The 22,050-nt window shown below is 40.4% G+C and overlaps 3 protein-coding genes and 1 long non-coding RNA gene across 5 annotated transcripts in view; 2 read left to right on the top strand and 2 right to left on the bottom strand.

Annotated features, from left to right (window-relative positions):
• The window catches only part of LOC144007657 (asparagine synthetase [glutamine-hydrolyzing]-like), a 45,849-nt gene extending 41,850 nt beyond the window's left edge, over positions 1-3,999 (bottom strand). Inside the window, exon 1 of the mRNA XM_077507476.1 lies at positions 3,970-3,999. The gene's annotated coding sequence lies outside the window, so the exon portion shown is untranslated. The remainder of the gene's footprint in view (positions 1-3,969) is intronic.
• Positions 4,000-5,481: 1,482 nt separating this feature from the next.
• LOC144007658 (uncharacterized) lies at positions 5,482-7,114 on the top strand. 2 transcript variants are annotated; one of them, XM_077507477.1, is made up of 5 exons: positions 5,482-6,238; positions 6,377-6,423; positions 6,463-6,513; positions 6,593-6,626; positions 6,726-7,114. In XM_077507477.1, exons 1-5 carry the CDS (start codon positions 6,112-6,114, stop codon positions 7,019-7,021), a joined length of 555 nt encoding a protein of 184 aa, XP_077363603.1. In that variant the 5' UTR covers positions 5,482-6,111; the 3' UTR covers positions 7,022-7,114. The 2 variants fall into 2 exon arrangements, with proteins under 2 accessions (XP_077363603.1, XP_077363604.1); XM_077507478.1 differs by lacking the exon at positions 6,463-6,513 and having other exon boundaries at positions 5,483-6,238.
• Positions 7,115-8,175: 1,061 nt separating this feature from the next.
• Positions 8,176-10,594, top strand: LOC144007659 (uncharacterized). The gene is made up of 5 exons (XR_013280299.1): positions 8,176-8,638; positions 9,082-9,332; positions 9,524-9,695; positions 10,160-10,308; positions 10,409-10,594. It is a non-coding gene; the product is annotated as an uncharacterized LOC144007659 (long non-coding RNA).
• A 3,444-nt stretch (positions 10,595-14,038) lies between these two features.
• Positions 14,039-21,807, bottom strand: tac1 (tachykinin precursor 1). Its single transcript, XM_077507126.1, has 5 exons — positions 20,896-21,807; positions 19,918-20,020; positions 19,815-19,838; positions 16,628-16,684; positions 14,039-14,211 (listed from the first exon to the last, which is right to left on the bottom strand). Exons 1-5 carry the CDS (start codon positions 21,010-21,012, stop codon positions 14,165-14,167), a joined length of 348 nt encoding a protein of 115 aa, XP_077363252.1. The 5' UTR covers positions 21,013-21,807; the 3' UTR covers positions 14,039-14,164.
• Positions 21,808-22,050: the final 243 nt, after the last annotated feature.

Here is a 22,050-nt window from a genome sequence, read left to right as displayed (position 1 = left end):
ATGTGGGGAGTCCAGTGACAAAATCCATCGAGATTTCAGCCCAAGGTCTTGAGGGGATCGGCAGAGGCTGAAGGAGACCCATCCGGGGTTGATTCGACGACTTATTCCGAGCACAGACTGGGCAGGCCTTTACATATTCCTGTACCGAGGCCTCCTTAGACGGCCACCAGAATCTTCGAGCGACAGCGAACAGGGTCCTGCGAGTGCCTGGATGACAAGACAGACGGGAGGTGTGTGCCCAGTTGATCACCTGTGCTCTTAGAGTTTCTGGGACGGAAAGCCGCCGTGGTGGGCACTCCTTCGGCGTGACTGTGTCCTGGAGTGCCTCCTTGACCTCCTCTTCTATTTGCCAGGACATGGTTCCTATTATGCAGTCTTTAGGCAGGATGGGTTCTGGTTCGATGGCTGTGGTTTCCGGGTCATGAATATGTGAGAGAGCGTCCGCTTTGACATTCTTGCTTCCTGGGTCTTCCATTCCCAAAGGGAGATTGTACTCGGTTTCGGGCCCCGAACGCAAAGCCTCTCTGTAGGTCAGAGAAAAAGAAAATCTGTTAAAAAACAAGGACCACCTGGCCTGTCGGGGGTTTAGTCTTTTTGCTTGGCGCAGGTACTCCAGGTTGCGATGATCTGTCCATATAATGAAAGGGTGTTCCGCGCCCTCCAGCCAGTGCCTCCACTCTTCTAGGGCGACCTTTACAGCCAGCAATTCTCGGTCTCCAACGCTGTAGTTGCGCTCGGCCTTTGATAGTTTCCGAGACAAGAAGGCGCAGGGGTGCACTTTTCCATCCTCCTGGCTCCTTTGGGATAGCACGGCTCCGACGCCCAGATTTGAGGCATCTACCTAAACAATGAACTGGCGGGTAGGATCAGGAACTCTGAGTATTGGAGCCTCTATGAAACGTTTCTTGAGTTGGTTGAATGCGGTATTGGCTTCCGGGGTCCAGGCAAAGCGTTGCTGTGGTGATGTCAAGGCATGGAGAGGAGCAGCGATGGAGCTGAAGTTGCGGATGAAGCGTCTGTAAAAGTTGGCGAATCCCAGGAATTGTTGCACCTTCTTCCTCGATTCAGGTGTGGGCCAGTCCCTGACTGCGCTGACCTTCTCCGACTCCATCTCGACCTTGCCCGGGGATACCACGAATCCCAGAAATGAGATGGTGTCGGTGTGGAAAAGGCTCTTCTCAGCCTTTACATAGAGTTGATGGTCAAGCAGGCGTTTCAAGACTTAGGTAACATGATGCTGGTGGGTCTTCAAGTCCGGTGAGTAGATTAATATGTCGTCCAGATAAACATATACGAACTGGTCGATGAAGTCCTTGAGCACGTCATTAATCATGGCCTGGAAAACTGCTGGCGCATTCGTGAGTCCAAAAGGCATGACTAAGTATTCATAGTGGCATCGGGGAGTATTGAAGCCGGTCTTCCACTCATCCCCTGCACGAATACGGACGAGATGATAGGCGTTGCGAAGATCTAATTTGGTGAACACCTTGGCTTGCTGGAGCTGGTCAAATACTGAGGACATCAGAGGCAGAGGATAACGGTTCTTGACTGTGATTTCATTCAAGGGGCTGTAGTCAATACAAGGGCGTAACGAACCATCCTTCTTGCCCACGAAGAAAAACCCAGCTCCAGCTGGCGATGATGATGGCCGGATAAGTCCTGCTTTCAAAGACGTGTCGATGTACTCGTTCAAGGCCTTGCGTTCGGGGCCCGAAACCGAGTACAATCTCCCTTTGGGAATGGAAGACCCAGGAATCAGCTCAATTGCACAGTCATAGGATCGATGTGGAGGAAGTGACATGGCCTTGGTTTTGCTGAACACCTCCCTGAGAGGATGATAGCAGGTGGGAACGGTGTTCAGGTCCGGGTATTCCTGGTCATTCACAAGAGTCACCTGGCGGATGGCAGCGGGAGGAGCCTCTGCCGCTGGCCGCTCCAACCCATGGTGTTCACAGTCTTTTCCCCAGTCCAGGATTTGCCCCGATCGCCAGTCGATGCGGGGGTTGTGCAACTGCAACCAGGGGTGTCCCAGGACCAGTGTGTGTGATGGGGAGCGGAAGACATGAAAACGAAGGAGTTCTCTGTGCTGCCCAATGTGGATCTCGAGTGGCTCTGTGACGTGCGTGATGAGGAATAGGTCTTTGCCATTGAGCGCCCTGGCCCTCATATGGGTAGAAAGTGGTTCCGTGCCGGCCTGCAATTTCTTCACCAGACCCCAATCCATGAGGCTCTCGTCCGCTCCGGAGTCAATGAGAGCTAGTAGGTCTGTGGAAGTGGTATTGCAGGAAATCGTGATTTGCGTGAATTTTCGGTCCTTGACCGGTTTGTGAGGGTCGGAACTCACCGGAGGGCCTCGCTTGGTGGGACACGCTACCACCAAATGTCCTCTTTCTCCACAATAGTAGCATCGCCCCTCTTGACGACGTCGCTGGCGTTCCTGGTGAGTCAGTCGGGCGCGGTCAAGCTGCATTGGCTCCTCACCACTCTCGCTGGGCCTCCCCAATGTGGATGACTGGGGAAGTGCCCCTTGTGGTAATCCCCTTGCTGTGGGGTGCCGAAAGAATCCGGAGCCGGTCCTTCGATGGTGTCCGCTGGTATACATGAGATCTCGCCTCCGGTGATCGGTGCGGATGGCTAGCGAGATCAACGAGTCCAAGTCGCTAGGTAAGTCCACGGGTAGTAGGAGTTGTTGCATAGCGGCGGAGAGCCCCTTCAAAAAATGATCAACGAGGGCTGTCTCATTCCAGCCACTCTTAGCCGCTAGAGTTCGGAATCGGATCGCATAGTCATTAACCGATTCTCGGCCTTGTCTGAGGTTGCTTAGCTCTCGAGTCTTTTCCCGATCCATGTTGGTGGGATCGAAAACAAGACGAAGTGCCCTGCTAAACCCGGCTGCAGTTGAGCAAGTCGGGGAGTGCCGTGCCCATTCCGCGGTGGCCCAGTCTCTGGCTCGTCCCGCCAGGTGGGAAATCATGAAGGCCACACGGGAACGGTCGGTGGGGAAAGCCTGTGGTAAGAGTTCAAAGTGTAAGTCGCATTCGGTCAGGAATGCCTGACATTGTCCTTGGTCTCCCGCGTATCGCTCCGGGGGAGCCAGTCTCAATCCAGCCCCGGCTAAGGCTGGAGTCGGGATCGGTGGTTCTGCGGTCTCTGGTTTCGTGACGGTCGGTGTGGAGTGTTGCAGGTGGCTCACTAGCTCCTGCACCTGTCCACCTGTCTAGCGAGCTCTCCCATCCGGGTGACCATAGCCTGCTGGACCTCCTCCGTGTGCGACAGGCGGGCGGCCTGTCGTCGAAGTGCAGCCTCCAACTTCTCCGCTGGGTCCATGCTGGCCGAAGTGTACTGACACGCAGCGAGGAGGTAGGACTCAGACACAGAGTGTAAGTTGGCCAACAAGGCTGCAGCTTTAATCAATTGAACCAAAAAACACCTCTCAAGGAGGAAAAAAAGGCAGAACAAAAAGAGCTCCAAACTGGAGATTAAACAAGGGCACTCAAAAACAGGGACAACTAAAGGCGCTCCGCTAGGGAGGAAAACAAGGGGCAAACTAAGGACGCAAGACAAGGCAGGCAAGACATAGGACAAGGACTGTGAATCGAGGACTGTGAGGACGCTTCCATGCACTGAGATGTGAGTTAGTAATTTCAAAATAAAACAGGAACCTGACTGTGACAAATAAAAGCATGACCCGCCACTCTGGTGGCGGCGTGACACTTTGAGGTGAAAGGAGCAAGTGGTTCAGAAAAAGAATGGCTGAATGGATGGATGGTTGCATTCTAACACCAAAAAGCACCGACCTCTGTCAAAACTAAATGTGCTACTTTGGATCAGCACTAACTTGCACAGCACCTGCGTGATTTTCGCACGGATGGTGCACGCATTTACCGAGTTTGTAAACATGATAAACACATGCATCCATCTATCCGGTTTTAAGGCTAAACATCTTAGTTGCAGCTGTACTGGATTTACCTTGTTCTTAAGATTCCCAGGAGACTTGCGTGTGCTCGATTGATGTTGCCGTGCAACTACTGCGATCGCTTCCAGCAGCGAGGGAAAGTTGGCTTGACGTTCGATGTTTGATATTCACTCCTACCGTCTACATTAGGAAGCGTCAACAAATTTCATTCTCAAGGGTGGCGTTTCATTAAATCACCATAAAGATTAGATATATTTTTATTTTGATTTCTGTAGTAGCTAGCAGTTATAAGGAACTACCTACTACAGCTCCAATATTAATCATGTCTCTAATTTTGGACAATTTTGGGACTTTCAATTGGGACAAAATTACCATAAATGTTCAGAAATATTCACCATAAATCAACAAAAATACTTTTTCTCATTTGGAATGCTTTAGTAGCTTGAAATGGTATGCAACTAACTACTACAGCTCAAATGTTTTTATCATTCATCTCATTATGGACAAGTTGGAGCACAGGATTGTATGCTTTTTGAATTTATCTACTGATAACAATTAGTTTCTCCACAATATTTAAGATGCGCCTGTCATATCATTAATAACACGATTTGATTTTTATGATGCTGTCTCTCATCTCAGTTCTGCCCCAAAGCATGAGTAATATTGCTGGAAATTCCCCAGGATAATCTTACATGTGTCACACACACGTTGCTCAGACTGCAGCGGTCGCCACGTCACGCAGCCCAATTAACCAATCGGAATCGATCCGGGCTTTTCTTTCCTCGCTGAATGGGCTCTTTGCACAAATCCACTACTTCCTGATCTCAACACCACTCCTTCATTTCCTGTCTTTCATGAGTGGACAATCTGATTAATCCAGGTGTGCCTGATCTCAGTAACTACAACAGCATTGGCCAGACACACCTGGACTAATCAGTTTGTCCACACATGAAAGACAGGAAACAAAAATGTGGTATTCAGTTCAGGAAGTAGTCGAGCTGTGCAAAGAGCCCATTCGCAAGAAGGGATAGAACGCGTGCCTGGAGACGGTCTTATTGATCAGCCCACATTACCAAAAACAAAAAAACAAAAAAAAAAGGTGACCGATAGGAAGGTGTAATTTATAAGGTGGGTAAAAACCGCGAGACTGATTGAGGATAGAAAAGAGACGAAGTGATGCTTCAGCACGTTGGACAGCTCCTCTCTGGAACACGATTCCTCTGAGTTTTTACGGCAATTCTGCTGTGTTTCGGTTTTGATTGGATGAGGTTTAGTTTAGTTGTCCAGTTTTATCTCCCCTAGTCTCGTCAGTGTTAACCTTGTCCACCTGCGTGTGTCTTCCCTTCCCGGTGTGTGTTGCTAATTGGTTCCCCCAGCCTGCTGTGTTTCCCAGCTGTGTGTTGTTAGTGGCTCGTTAGTGTTTGTATTTAGGGAGTGGTTTTTGTTGCACGCGTGGGAGTCATGCCCAGTCTATCCACGTCACGACCAGTCTTCTCTCATCCAGTCTGTTTAATCAAGTTATTCTTGTTTCATCTAGTCCTCCTCCTGTCTGGTTTCTCCGCCTTTGGGTGCTTCCACATCCACATCATAACAAATTCACCACCAGTGAATTTCCAATGATTATATTCCAAGTAAGAATATTGCGGATTGTATTGACGCTGTTCGGTCATGATGGTGTTTTGATGGGTGCACAAGTAATGCAAAACTATTAACTCTTTGACCGCCATAAACGTTTAAAGACGTTCAGTATAAACCTAGAATTGGCCGCCATAGACGTTAATTGACGTCTACTATGTTTTTTTATGGAAACGGGTGGAGGAAAGCCTTGGGCAGCTGTGCTCCAAGTATCAAGCCGATCGGGTTACTATAATGAGTATTCCTGGCCACTAGATGGCTGTGATGAGTCTTTTGGACAAGATCGGGTAGGAGACAACAGTAGAAGAAGAGAGGCGGAGCTAGAGTGTTGAGGGGGAGAGAATGGCTAACTTGGCTAAGGGAGTCAAAAAGGCTACAGATGGCAATCAGCTCACGCTTGATCCTTATTTTCAAAGCTCAAAAGCATCGACCAGTGCTCAAGAGCACAGTGATGACGGAGTTAAGTCATAGTTGAAGCGGTGACGCGGCCGTTTCGACCACGTCCTAAGGCCCCACCGGCTAGCGATGCTAATAACGTCCTAAGGCCCCACCGGCTAGCGATGCTAACACCGGAGAAAAGTGGTGCACAACTGAGCACGTCTGCACAGATGACGTTTCATCGGACGATGACGACTACTATGGGTCCGATGCAAGACAGTCTTGGACAGTCTTCCAAAGAACGTGAAGGTAAGCGCTAACATGCTAAGAGATTGCTAGTAAGATTACTTTACTAACTTTTCGGCGATCTGCTAGCAGCGTGTGTAAATGTGCTGATATACACTAGAACATCTATTACCTATACAAACGTGAATGTATATTTTATAGATCGTGCTCACAGCAACGTCCGACCGCTGGTTCTACGACAAAGAAAGGTAAAAAAAACAAAAACGTTTTCAATACACCGCAACAAGCTCCCTCTCATAGGGCCCAAAGTGACCCTTCTCACAGTGAGCGGAACAAAGGTAAAAAAAAAAAAAAAAAAAAAGATTCTCCACAGCTCTAATAAAATATTTGATGGTAAACGTCTTCTATAATTTACAGAATGTGCATCAACCAATACATCGAAGAAAAAAAGGTAAACATGCACACACACACACACACACACACACACACACACACACATGGCATCACAGTGCTCTAAAATAATATATGATATTGAAATGTATATTTGCAGATCCCAAAGATTCTGGCTGGCTTGAAGTTGATGAATTCGGCTGGCAGCCAACCATCTTCCCCTTTGCTGCAAAACCAGGACCAAGGGATGCTGCAGCAGAGCTGAATTCCCACCTGCCAGCTGACATCCTGGAGCTCTTCATCACGGATGAACTTCTCCAGCACATCGTTCATCATACCAACCTCTACGCAAATCAGTCCATGCAGAAGCAGACTGACAAAAACTGTTGCGCACGTGTAAATAGTTTGCAAAGAGTTTTCCAAATTGTTTGTTCGGATTGCTACTGTTGCATGTAAATAAACTGTTATTTTGCAATAAAAAAACATTTTTTATTGTTGGGGTAGTGTTTTATAGAAGTTTAGGTGTTTGTAGAATCACTCATGCAAAAAAAAAAAAGAGTGCCAAATTCACTAGAGTGCATGAAATAACATCGTTTCACAAAAAGCTTGATTTCTCCGTATTTTGGAAGAAAATAGAGGATTAGGGTGAAACGAAGCTGTTTTCTATTGTTGATTACTGAAGATCCGAATAAGGTAGAAACAGATGAAAAGATGAGACTTCAATCTTTCATTTGGTAGTATCCACGTTTCCATAGTCCTAACACATTTTCTGTGGAGCTTGAAAGATCGGTAAAATTCTGTAAATCAGCTGGCAGTATAGGGGTCACCTTTTCCGAAACTGGCTGGCAGTCAAAGAGTTAAACAGCTCTGCCCTTTCTCCATTGAACGCCACCTCGCCGCACTGGGAAGCACCAGCCTTCACCGTCGCCGCCACTCATTGTCCTCTTTGTCTTCGCTGCCTCAGCAACCTGTCAGTGTTGATTAGTGTGCGCTGGGGCCGAGGTTATCGCCTGGCAGCCCACCTGCGCCCGATCATCGCCAGCTTGGCGTCGGCCGATTTGGTGATGACGTTCGTGGTGATGCCCCTGGATACCATTTGGAATATTACTAATAATAATTCTTATTATAATAATAGATAGGCTGGCAACCAGTTCTGGGTGTACCCCGCCTACTGCCCGAAGCAAGATGGGATAGGCTCCAGCACCCCTTGACCCTTGTGAGGAGTAAATGGTTACGAAAATGGATGGATGAATGAATAATAATAATAATAACTTAAGACATTGTCGACATTGACAAGCAAACAGACTATTATTCTCAGCTTCACGAAAAGAAACCATGTAAATTGACCTCACATCTGGCCATTTCATATAATATACAAAAAGTTGGATCAACATAAAAAAGTGCTTTCAGCCTCAATAAGCACATTGAGATGCTTTTCAGGCTGCTGTACAGTAAATGCAGAGGTATTTAAGAAAAAGAAAAACAAGAAAAAAAATATTTAAGAAAAAGAAAAATAAGAAAAAAATGCCCTCATTTGGCTTTTAGAGAATAGCATACATAGCATACTGACATAAACATACAGAGTTCAGTCGGGTGAGTTCTCTTAAAGACCAAATGTGAAGTAAGGTTGGCCAACCATGTTTTTGAGTAATACCAATGGCTAAACCATTGTAAGCATATTTTCGTTATTTTTTTTGACGCAACCCTTTCAGGTTCTTAGTTTAACCCATAGCAACGCCCTTGACAACGAAAATGCTTTTCTTCGACAATCTTCGGAAATTTTCGGAAATGACGTCACACCGGGAAGTTGCGAGAGAAGTCGGCCATTGAACTGCATTGTTTGCATTGCTACTCGGTAAGATGACCCGGCGATGTGTGGTGATGTATTGTTCTCAAGCTAAAGAAAAGTTGTATGAGTGGCCAAAAGATAACAGGGCACGTAAATGGTCAACTTTCATTCGCACGAAGCGAATGAATTTCACGCCATCGTCGAGGAGTGTTCTCTGTTACAAACACTTCGAAGATGCCTGCTTCCTCAACCGGTCTGCTTATGATAATGGATTTGCAAAAAAAGTAAGTATGATTACAATTATTTAGAAAAAAACGTGGAATTTATGGATAGATCACTGATGACTTTGACAAAGCAGAGCTTCCAACAGTTGTGGAATGAACAGTAGAAACTAGCGACGTGAACCGAAAGCTAACGTATCGGTGCTATTCATATCAACGATGAGTAATAATGGCAGTGAGACAAATTGTTCTGAAAGTAAATTTCAATAGGTTGGCAGCATTGCTTTGTTGATCAAAGAACATGACACGTCCTTTTGAAAAACTTCCAATCATATGTCAATCTTACTGCATTTTATGAGTCATTAAATAATTAAATATTTGGTGAGGCAGGGTTAGATGAAATGTGATAGTTGTTTTTTATTTTTTTTATTTTTATTTTTTTTCCGGTAGGTTTTATAGGTTTTATGAGCGACGCATATTTTTAGTGTCACCTTATGTTTCTGCAGGTTATTGCTCAATACAACTGCTGTCCCAACAATTCACCTGCCTCCACAAGACCAGCAGCAGATTCAAAATCCACCTGCCCAGCGTGCAGCAGCAGCTAACCGAGAAAGGAAGCGAGCCGTAGCTGAGGCTATCACCTCTGCAGCTGCCTCTGAACAAGAAATGGCTGATTACGAGGGTCAGTTATTGCAGGATCAATCCTGTTCAAACAGCCAAGATGATGAAGTTATGCCACCACATAGTGTGGATAAAAGTAAGTTAGGCGGAGTTGTTTTTGTCACTATGTACTTACCAGGTATTATTTATATTTTTATTCTTAGAGTTGTTGCTAGTTTAACCTGAAAATATAAATATTGTCATACCTTGTATCTGTAGAACAACCAAACATCTGTCACATGCCAACTAACATTTATAACAAACTAAGGAAATGAAATTCATTTGAAGGTACTGAAGTCAATGTCGCAGTGGCGGAACTCCTGACAAATACCATGTTTGTCAACGATGTCATGAAGATGTCTCACCTCGGACAGACCAGTGGTGTGTAAGCTTTTCACAGTGTGGTGAATCACTTTGCCCCAAAGATGTACAACTTCTCATACAAAGGAATGAAAAGCAGGTGCGTTTAAGAAAACTTTGATATGTATGAAATGGAGACTATAGTGGTGATGAGGGGGGAAAGTAACGTAATGAAGCACTTGCTTTGAGGCTCCTCTAGATGGTGCTCATGGCTTAAACATAACAGCTAGTGCAATGGAAATTTATTAAATTTCCACTGCATCTGTTCAACCAAAAATGCCATCTCAAAGAATCGAAAAAAACATATATATATATATATATATATATACATATATATATATATATATATATATATATATATATATATATATATATATATATATATATATATATATATATATATATATATATATATATATATATATATATATATAATGTGCTTCTTTAAGTGTGATTTGTCCATGACTAGTAGAACATATGGATGAAATGTAGAACTTAGAGATATAAAGCTATTTCATCACAATGTGACAATTTCTTTATAAGGCAATTTTTGTTCAATTCCAGAATCATTCTCGCTGCTATGCATTATAATGAAAATGCTGGGAGACCACAGAAAGTGACGAAGGAAGGAATACACTCCTACTGCATCGTTTATCCCAAATATAAGAGTGGTGGCTATTCTCTGAGAAAGATATTGGTGGATGAAACTTATGGTAAGTTATGAAACAAAAACAATTCCAGGCAGATGCATTACTGAGTGTAACCCATATGTCACCCAAATATTTATCATCCCAATTTTTTTTTTTTTTGTAGACTATGTGAATGACTGCCTTTCAGAGGCGATGAAAGTGATTGACGTTCCAAATAAGTACAAAACCGAATGATGTGGTAGTCGAGCCACAATTTCTTACAGCAGCAGTGAACAGACCGGACAAGTCAAATGTTATTGCTGAGCACCATACGAGATTCCTCAGGAAATAAAGAATCATATTCCTTGTATGAAGTTGTCCTAATTTGTTTATTCTTATTATGATGCAACCAGTACAAATCACAGTTCTGGAACATTTCTCTGTGAAACACGAAACCCTTTGAATACAGCTGACTCCTCTTCTCCTGGTGGTGGAAAATGTGCCCTGATACAAGACACTGCAACATGCTGGGAGCAGAACACGGTTGTCCAGACCAAGAAACTTCCAGCACCAGCGCACCAATTGTCTGTAGGCAATATGTCTATACTTGGCATCCTGTGGCCCATCAAATGCCTTGCCTTTGTACTGCTGCTTGTAGGTCTTCCATTCCACCTATAATCCATACAGGTCCAGGCACACAGCATTGAATCCAGGATGATCAGTGATGCAGTCCAGTACCTGATTGAAGTGTTCCTCTCCTTGTAGACGTAGTCACTACTTCTTGAATTTCATGGCAGCAAACACATTCTACAGCTGTAGGCATTTGCTGGCAATTACCACAAGTACGCCTGAAATTTATATAAAAAAAAAAAAAAGTAAAATACTGAGCGATGACACCATGAGCAGAAATGTTATTGAACAAGTGTATTGCTATACCAATCAGTCAATAATTCTGTTTATGAAAACATTTGTTTCAAAATATACAAGTACGTGGACGGAATCATGTACAAAAGTAAGAAATAGTCATTGATAAATCTCTCAAGTACAAGTAAAAAAAATAAAAATTGCTGAAAAGAATACTCAAGTACTGAGTAACTGCTTTAAAAACAGTCTGATTTATTTTTTATTTTTTTTAAAATGTCATCAGACAAAAATATAAAATTATGTGCAAATGCTGGCATCTTCAAATCATAAAAAAATACCACTGCCTATATATCTTACCCATCTTGTAATTTCGACGGGTCTTGTCTCCATTCCATGTCAGGTCGTCTGGGCGCATTATCAGCATCCTGATTAGCATTTGGCTCGTACATGTAAAGTCCAACGTATAAAATGCCAACCTCCTCCTCTTCCTCCAACTCTTTAAAAACTTGGTTCTCCTCATTTTCGCTCAACCTATCGCTGACATCGCTGTCTGAATCGACGTTTGAGTGGCTTTGTATAGCGTCTGTATGGAGCGCTGCCATCGCTGTTCCCGGTGTGACGTATCACTTCCGGGTTTGTCGCCCGCCAGGCTCGAACTTCGGAAAAGCGATTATTTCGTCAAATATATAACATATAAATTATTTTTTCATACTTTATTTGTTGGACAGTGTTTCAATGCTTCAATTGTGACCCTATATGGTATTTTATGAAATTACTTCACATTTGGCCTTTAAATCACAATCAGATGTGAAATGTAAAATACAGTATAAGGCTGTAACATAGGCCTAACTTTTACTACTTACTTACTACTGAACAAAATGGTGACAACTTTAAAAATGTCCACAGTCATAGTTGTTTTCAATAAACAAACATTACTGTCACATGGATTTGTATTGGGCTATGAAGACATTTAAAGCATAACTCTACTATACTTTCTGGAGGTGGTGCTGTGGACAGCTACTGCATAGACTTTTAACGCTTCATAGGTATCATATACTGTGTCTATATTGTTATTAATTAGATTTGTTGCACGTGAAGATGGAAGCTAATAAATATTCTATTCTTTCGTTCTCAATTTCCACATCAGCTACACCTTCAATATATTGCAGCTGTAGACACCACAATAGAAGACAGGCCGGTGTATCGCAGCCAATTGCAGGGCACACACAGACGAACAACCATCCACACTCACAAGCACACCTAGGGACAATTCAGAGGGCCCAATTAACCTGCCATACAAGTCTTTGGAATGTGGGAGGAGACCGGAGTACCCGGAAAAGACCCACGCGGGCACGGGAAGAACACGCAAACTCCACCCAGGAAGGCCGAAGCCCGGACTCGATCTCACATCCTCAGCACTGGGAGACGGACGTGCTAACCGTGCCGCAAAGTTTGAAACAAATTGACTGTTTTTGTATGTTGAAGATGTTCTAACTTTAATCAAAAGGGCTTTTTATTTATGTAGTTACAATCTAAATAATCATAAAAAACATTTCGTCATTTGAAAACAAATTAAAAATAATATTAATTTAAAAAAAATATTCAGGAAGCCAGTGAAGTGATGCCTAAAAATGTTTTCTACAAGGATTAACAATGTCTGGTGCTGAGACACATTGCATATAGTAAGTGACAGCCTAAGATGTTAGTGTGAGTTTTTTTTTCTTTTCTTTTTATGACAAATGCAAATATTTTATTTTGCAATGCCTTTTTGCATGAGAATGTTTGCTTGTCCTACTGTTCCGATGTTCCTACAATATCAAGAAGCAAATTTGTCTGTAAAGACAAAATACTGTATGTTATGTCTTCGCTGAAAACATCCAAAGTGCCAATGGGAAAAGAATGTGAGCCCAGAGTCAAATAGACTTGTGTATAAGCTGCCATAAAGTGTCCAATTTTTAAAAAAAAAAAAACTTTTTTTTTTTTTAATAAGAAAACTGGAATATTTTCAAAATAACATAAATGTTCTCAAATTCACACGTCGACAAAAACACATTATAAATTACATATTTGCAATAGCCTACATGCTCACCACGTACACTATTTAAAAATTTAACAGGCCTTAATTTTTAATAAAAAACAAAGGCGTATTCGAGAGCTCAACACTGGAGTTTCTTCCTGGTTTCTCCACCGTGTAGTATTCTTATTGGTCGCTATTTCAGCCAGTATAGTCCAATCAACTACGGCGTTATAACTTGTCGAGTGACGTCACCCTCGGGCCGTGGTCGGGCTCGCCAAAACGAGAACGCCCATTGGATGGCCGCGGCTGGATGATTCTGCTTTTAACCAGCGAGTTGGGTTCTAATTCCGCCACTAGATGGCGTTGTCGGTAATTTTATGCTAAATATTTCATATTCAACTGTACCACTCCACTACACGTCCACAGGGATGACGAACATGACGGCACGAACACTCCACACTGAAGGGAAGATACCAGCTGATAGGCGCAGTCACAGTTAAAAAGTCCCAGTCGCACTGATGAAAATTGTGGACCCCTCCATTACTTTAAGTTGCCCATCCTTGACACAATTATAAACATTTTTATGGGAAGCATCAATTACTCAGATTATCGCTTGTTGTTTCAGGGCTTGGTCCCTAAACCTGCAGGAACAGCAGAGATTCATTGTAATGGCATTGAGATTGTTTTGGTTCCATATCTAGCTGTTATTTAAATTCTGCTACAAATTGAGTTTGTTATCTATACTTGTTTATGGACTTGAACACGTCTTACCTTTCGTTGTAAGAACCCTAATAATGACATTGTTCACTACATAATTATTTGATTACTGTATAGTTATGAATAGGTCAAATTATTGCAAGCTAATAAAATTATGCGGACAGCTGCATCGGACCTGCAGTCTAAACGATGAGAATCATTGCCACTACCAAAACATGGAAACAGAATTGTTTTATTTGACAAACACAAATGAACGTCTTCAAAATAAAACAAGCATACAGAGCTCCTTTCACAGATGAGAAATGTCAAGATGAGAAACAGGCAAGTGAGGAGTTGACAGTTTTAGCGGCGCTTGTCGTATGTCTGTATTGTGCTCCATTCGTAGGATTCTGCGGGAGACAACAAACAGGGAGTCTCAACACACAACTTGTTTGAAGGGTTCATTTAATAGTCCAGCTACATTTCCATAAAGCATTACAGTTTGTTTTACCTTTTGCTTTTTCATGGTCAAAATTTGCCAAGATAATACTTCTCAGGGGTGTCCACGAGGGCCGGAGTCCTGCGTGTTTTAGACGTCTTCCCCCCTCCGACACACCTGATTCAAATGTGCAGGATCGTTATCAGGCTTCTGCTGAGTTTGCTGATGACCTGATGATTTGAATCAGGTGTGTTGGAGGGGAAAAATGTAACACGTGTAAAATAGTGGCCCTCGAGGACTGCATTTGGACACCCTGACTTCGGCAACATTTCATTGGGTTAAATCTGGTACATAGTAAGATAAATCGGGCTGTTTTGGTCCGGATTTGACCCCTTCCCAACCAAGGACGACAAATGCAAGATTATTTCATGTTTTATAAGATTATCCTCCAACATTATGCTGTGGTTTGAGGTCTTTAAAAGTTAATTTGTCCCAGTAATCCGCTCTGAAAAATGTCAGGGCTGACAATCCTAACTTTTGAATGTGTTCAGAATTTATGACCAAAAATGTTTATGTGTATTGGGAAAGCCGACAACTCCTGAGTCACGTTTCCATGAATTTTGACGTGAAATGGAATGTAGCCAATAAAAATATACAAAAATAAAAATGGTTAAGGGCTTATTGAATATCTTTAGGTTGGGGTCCGCGGCAGAAAACAAATCAAGATAAAAATAAATAAATAAATAAAATAAAATATATCCTTTTGTATCAGGCCTCACCAACCACAATCTTTGAGTATTTAGCATAGCATACTATTCCATTAATCAGTTAGCAAAAAAAAAAAAAAGGTCACCTCTAAGGTTTGTAAGTATCGTTAACTTTAATTTCCTGCTAATAAAATAAATAGTGAGAACTAATGTGAATTTCACAACAGATTGATCACTGCTGATGCATCTCATGTCCCTCTTTGGGGCTTGACTTGAATTTTTGCAATTAACCAACAGAATCACTTCTAGAAACCAGTAAACAATTTATAATGTTATACAGTAATACATAAATAAATAAATAGATAAATAAATAAATAAATAAATAAATAAATAAATACATAATAATAATTAGGGCTGTTCGATACCACTTTTTTTCAGTTTTTCAGACCGATACCGATACTCAGACCCTCAGTACTCACCGATACCGATACCAACTGCCGATACCAGTAGCACATTTTGACAAATTAAAAAAATCACTAAAAGATATTTTTAGACAAATATATTTCCTTTAATTTTGACCAAAAAAAAACCCAGCACACTCACTCTTCAATAGTCTTAACGCTCAAAATAAAACACAAAAATGCTCTTTTAGTTTTTGAAGTATTTCCAAAGCGGTGAAGTTTTGGTGAAAATTGCTGCAAACTAGCGCCACTTACAGGCAAGGAGGACTCACTTAACGTCTTCCCCCTCTGCCATCGCTTGCTTGTACTCGTCTGCGTCACGAGTACTCGAGTACTTGAAAAAAGGCTAGTATCGGCCCGATACCGATACCTGGTATCGGTACTCGCCCATCCCTAATAAGGCTACTACTACTACTACTACTACTACTAATAATAATACTAATAATAATGATAATAATAATAATAATAATAATAAATTACTGTCAAATTAATGAACACTCAATTTATCATTGGACATAGGTCAAACTGCTTAAGAGGTTGAAAAGGATCAAAAATAGTTGCTGTGTCATGAATCATGACAGTATTGAATCAATTTAAAAAATATGAAAATTCAGACAATTTATTTATATAGTTTGGCAGCTTTGCTATGGGCTTTTCTCGTTTTCATCTTGTCTTAGTTTGTGGAGTTTGGTGTTTGATTAGATTGAAGTTGTCAATTTTCTTGTGTCCCTTTTATCAATGTCTGTCTCGTTAAGTTTTCTTGCGTCCGCCTGTGGTCCTTTGTGTGACCTAATTAGCTCCCTCAGCCACATGTGTCTTGTCCAGGTGTCTCTTGTTGTCTCATCATTGCGTTTGTATTTCATTCCATGCTTTCTTTCTATGTGTCATGTCTTGTTTCTGGTTCTTTGGTGTCTCAACCCATTCTTTTTCATGATGTTGTTTTTGATAATTGATATCCTTATTTTGGACTCTGTTTTAGTATTTTTTGAATAATCCTAGTTGTACATTGTTTGCCTTTTCGAGTGGTAACCTGCTTCACCGTCTGCTTTCCTGTGTTTGGGTCCACCACCATACCATAAATGTAACTTTTTTTTTTTTTTTTTTACCTTGTTTGTTTGTATTTCTGAACCTCCCGTGTGTTTCTTCTATTGTCTAAAAATAGGCACGGACGGACAACGTGTACTGGCTCAGAATCAGCTGTTAATGCTGAACGATTTACCTGGCTCTTCTTGGTTTCTTTTCCCCATCAACCCAACAAAAGAGTTGACTTTATGCCCTTTAAAAAGAAGTTGAAAAAAAAATATGATCAGACACAATAAGAAGGAACAATACACAGGTAAGAAAGGTTCCAAGGCTTTAAACAGAATTGGAATCTTTTTGTAGGAGTTATTGAAATACATAGCCATTAGGAAAAAAATCCCATAAACAAATAATAGCACAATTTCTATAGATTTTTTTTTTTTATTGTTACTGTGCTATTTTTAAAACTTCAGTAACTTATAAATTCTTAACAATTATCACAATAATGATATACAATTATAGTTATTTCTTTAACTAACACCATTATCTTTTCACATGGTTATGCGAGCCACTCAAATGACCAAATATTGCTTGCCTTATAAAATGTCATAATACTGATTTCAAATTGACATACACAGGATGTGCAGCTGAAGACACATGTTGCCTACATTATAACTTAAAATACAAGAAAGAATGAAACTTTTCCTCTATAATATTTACTGTGATCATTTGTAAAAATACAAATAATTTATTAGTACTTTATTGAGGATAAGCGTTAAAGAAAATGGATGGATGTGCAACATGCCAGTGTTATCAAATCAAAGCAAGAATAATACAATTGAACTCTTATGTGTTTGTCGCACAAAGTCTCGGTACGTTCATCTTGTTAATGAGTAATGCTCTGAAGAAAAAAGGAGCGAATTTCCACCAAACTGTGTTAATGTGGGAGTGACTAATTTTGACAACAACACGGACAAATCCTCACTCGCCGTCTCATTAGTTTTTTCCTCAGCACAACTTGTCTCTTTCCTCTTTGTCATAAACATATGACTACACAAATGAATGCATTCGAGCATGTTCAAAAGAGAGCAAGCACGGCAGACGAAAATGTCGGCTTGCTGTCAATCAATCCAAGCTCGTGAAGTGACCATTACTTAACTGTTATGAATATACATGTAAAGCTAAAATGGCTGCTGATTGGGTCAGTGTCTCTTTTGGTCATTGGATATTACGTTTGTAAACGGATATTAAAAATGGAAAAACGACTCGTTATTTGGTTTCGGTTTTAAAATAGAAACACCATAATTGAAATACAGCTTGATTTTCTCGTTTGGGTGTCTGGGACGGGTAAGTTTGATTTTCAATTTTTATTGCGAAAACGATAATAGGTTTTATTGCAGGAGACGCAAATCGAAAAATTTGTTTGGATTGCTGGAAGTTGTCACCGCGGCATTTCTCATATTGGCCAGGAGATGGCAGCACTGTCGTCTAAAAACTATATTGTCTTCTGTATGACCATCTCTAGCCAAAATTCCACAAACGGTAACCACACGTGGAGGTAATTTCTGGTAACCGTCTTTGAATGCGAATATAGTATTAGTAGTCGAAGTAATACTACTACTACTACTACTAATAATAATAATAATAATGACCCAACGAAAATCAGACATTGCTTTTAAAATTGTGGTTTAGAAAAAGCTGTTTAAAATCCTCATTTTCTGTTATTGTAAAATTTGAACTGAAACAAAATGTGAATACGTCTGAATTCCTTAGTCCTCAATGAAAGCAAAAGTTATGTGTTTTAAGCAAAACAAGAAATCGTGGACATTGGAGTTGGGGAGACAAAGAGAGCCCTTTTGTGCCCATTTTATGACGTGCTGAAAACTTGCAAGTAAAATTATGAGAATGCAATCATTACCTAGTCGAGAATATGCCAAAAATGTTTCCCAAATGACCGAAGATGTCTGCGATGCTAATTGAGCGCCATCATTTTTTGTCTCTTTCATGATTTTTTTTTTTATTCTTTTTTGCTTGTTTTTTTTTTAAATAAAGCTATTGAACCAAAATTCAAAAGAATTTCTGTAACGTTTTATTTATTACTACGTTATTTATTTTTAATTATTTTTCTCTTTCTTTCTTTCTTTCTTTCTTTCTTTCTTTCTTTCTTTCTTTCCTTCTTTCTTTCAAAAATGTTGACCAACATTTTTTTTCTCCAAGTGTGTACTTAGCATTTGGGGAATTTAGAATATTGATGGATCATTACAGAAAACTACATCGTTTTCAGACGTCACGCTGTCGCCATCTTCTGGCAAGTATAAGAAATGCTCGTGATAACATCTTCCACCAATCCAAAACAAAAACACGGGTCGTTTTTCGATTTGTGTCTCCTGCCATATCCTATTTTAGTTTCTGAAATAAAAACTGAAAATCAAACTGTTACTGGACTTTCCCTTACCCAGACATCCAAACAAGAAAATCAAGCTGTAGTTCAATCTATTTTAAAACGAAAATCAAATAACGAGTCGTTTTTCTATTTTTAATATCTGTTAATCTGTTTCCAAAGGTAATATCCAATGACTAAAAGAGACACAGACCTGATTGGCAAGCATTTTGTATTTTACTACTTTTATGCATCAAAAATAAAATAAAAAATAAAATTAAAAAATCATGATGATGAATTAGAAAAAAAATAGAAGGAAAATATGTATCACCCCACTGTAAATATTTCACTTTATATTTTTACTTCTATTTTCGATATGTATATGGAGATGGGCATATTTAAAATCCCCACACAGTCAATTCTGTAGAATAAATTTGATTATTTGGAGTGGGACCAATAGACTCCGTTTTAGAGTAGGCTAATATTTATTTTTATAATTATTTGGAAGAGAGGAAAATAAAGAATTGGGGGAGAAAAAAAAAGTCACTCAAGGGTTGAGGAATGAACTCACGACCTTCAGTTTGGGATACTGCCACACTACCACCGGAGCTATGACCTCTTACTGTTTACTTATATCCTAGAGGAGGCCAAAAACAAAAATCTTCCTTCTCAACCAAAAATTTTGGTCCATGAGTTAGGAAGATTCCAGCTGACATGAGCAATTTAATAACACAGCAGGAGCTGTGTTGCTCAGAGTGTAGATCGGCTGTCTCAAAAGCTGAAGATCATGAGTTCGCTCCTCAACCCTTGAGTAACTTTTTTTTGTCATTTCTTTATTTTACTCTCTTCCATGTGTAAATATTTCTCTAAAACTGAGTCTATTTGATCCCACTCGAAATAGAGTCAAATTTACTCACCAGAATTTACTGTGCACATTGTGGGATGTTTCCAGGCCTATTTTCCTAAAAACCGTTATTATTATACACATCTTATATCCATTACTTACTTTTGCGTGGAATCTCTGTCTTTGCTTTGGTAGAAAAAGAAGGAAATGTTATAAGTGTCAGGCTGCAAACAGGACTAAAAACTGTCTGGTTACGAATTGTTACCCATTGAGCGCTTCCCCATCAGGCCAATAAACTGATGCGGCCGTGGCTTCCTTGTCCTCCTCAAAAGTATTTCTCTTAAGGGGTCACTGGACAGCCAGTTGTCCTGTGGAAGGCAGACGTTCAGAAGGGCAAACTAATTTATTCTTATTTTAAAGAAACAATAAAGAAGAATACATGCATCAAATATAATATGTACATGAATGAACTTGTGAATAATAATGTTTTATTATTATTATTATTATTATTATTATTATTATGATTATCATCATTATTACGGCCCCGCGACCTTTGTGGGGAATAAGCGGTCAAGAAAATGAATGAAAAAATGAATGAATTATTATTATGGCTCCCCTGTATGCATTAGTGTGATTGTTTGAGACGAGAGAGGTGGCTCAAAAGTCTCGTAATGATTTATTGTTGGCTAATTCATTAGCAGAATGGCTTCACTTGGCATGGCTCCAGTTCACAATGTCAAACACAAGACGTGCAATTCTTATCAATGCCGACAAGCAAAGCTGCAATACCGCAATATTTCATGAGGATAAAGGCTTCCCTATTATTATGTTATATTTTCTTTTATTTATTTATTTTATTTTAATTTTTTTTTTTTTTTTGGGGGGGGGGTGGAAATGAACTTCAAATGATTTTATTGTATTTTCTGTTATTAATTTTGGAAATGCACTCACAGCATTTGTTGTTTCATTGTTGTTGAGGAGCAAATAAATAGATAAATACATTTATACGGCAATTTATATATATATATATATATATATATATATATATATATATATATATATATATATATATATATATATATATATATATATATATATATATATATATATATATATATATATATATATATATATACACTTTATTTTTAATGTCTTACTACTACAATTGCTGGTGCAGTGCAAATTCAGCAAATGAAGTTATTGAATATGGAAAGTATTTATCCTCACGCGGAAAATAAACTACCTGAATGTGGTTGTTGTCTGTCCAGTAGTCATCGATTTCTCGCAGGTCGTTCTCCTCGCAAAAAACTTGGGTTGCGGCGATGAAAAGCATCAAAAGTGGCAAAAACCGCAAGCTCATGATGCCAACTCGCTTGGCAATGCTTTTCTGTTAAACGAGTGTAATTAAAAAAAAATAATAATGACACTAAATGGATGGGAGGAAAATGAGAAAAGAAGGCTGAAAGCTAGAGCCGCGATAAGAGTGCGGGGACTGCGTCTTCCTCAGTGCTCCATGATGAGTCTTCCTCACACGCTTACCGCACTCAACCTTCGGGGTCTTGTCTGTCTCTTGCTCAATGCGCCCGCTCCACAAAACCTTCTATATAGCCTCGGCGCTGCTCAGAATTCTGTTACAGTTGTCTGACTACTCGCACCCAGTCACGAGAAAGTCACGTGTTCATTTTTTTTGCCGTCAGTCAAGCCGATGATGGTAGATCCCTTCATTACCGTTTGCATCAGTTTATGTCGCATTTTTGTTGCATTTTTCCGGAGTAATATTTTACAGCAACGCATTCAATGCACACCTTATGCTTGTCTTAATTATGTGATTTCTCTTGACTGACAAACGAGAGTGATGTTTAGTTTGCAATTTCGCACGTTTATATTTTTACAATTTTATTTTATTAAATTTTAATAAATATTTTCTCTTCTTGTGTAATTTCCTACGGAGCCCCTAAGGTGACACGGTAGAAAAAAACAACAACAACCTTTGCGTTCCCTCGCAAAACATCGTTGCGTTTAATGCAAAGATTGCGAGGGAACGCAAAGTTGTTTTTTTCGCCTACCACTACGCCGTAAACACTTCCGGGTCATCTTCCCTGTGACCAAAAGCGATATGTAAACAACGCAGTGGGAAAATACATGCTCCATCCTTGTCGCTTTGGGAAAGCTTTCCCACTGCTTTGTTTCATGTTTACAAACGTTCCATCCTCGTCGCTTTCGGTCACATGGAAGATGACCCGGAAGTGTTTACAGCGCAGCTAAGGTAACATGGTAGGCGATTTTTTTTTTTAAATTATTTATTTTTCTTTGATGTCTAAAGTGTTGTTAATCAATTTCTCCACGTTTTTTTTTTCTCTCGCTTGAGCTTCTACCTGGCATTCTGCGTCTTCTCTTC

Source organism: Festucalex cinctus, chromosome 19, assembly GCF_051991245.1.
Source record: "Festucalex cinctus isolate MCC-2025b chromosome 19, RoL_Fcin_1.0, whole genome shotgun sequence".
Taxonomy (NCBI): Eukaryota; Metazoa; Chordata; class Actinopteri; order Syngnathiformes; family Syngnathidae; genus Festucalex; species Festucalex cinctus.
This window is presented reverse-complemented; position numbering and strand designations above follow the sequence as displayed.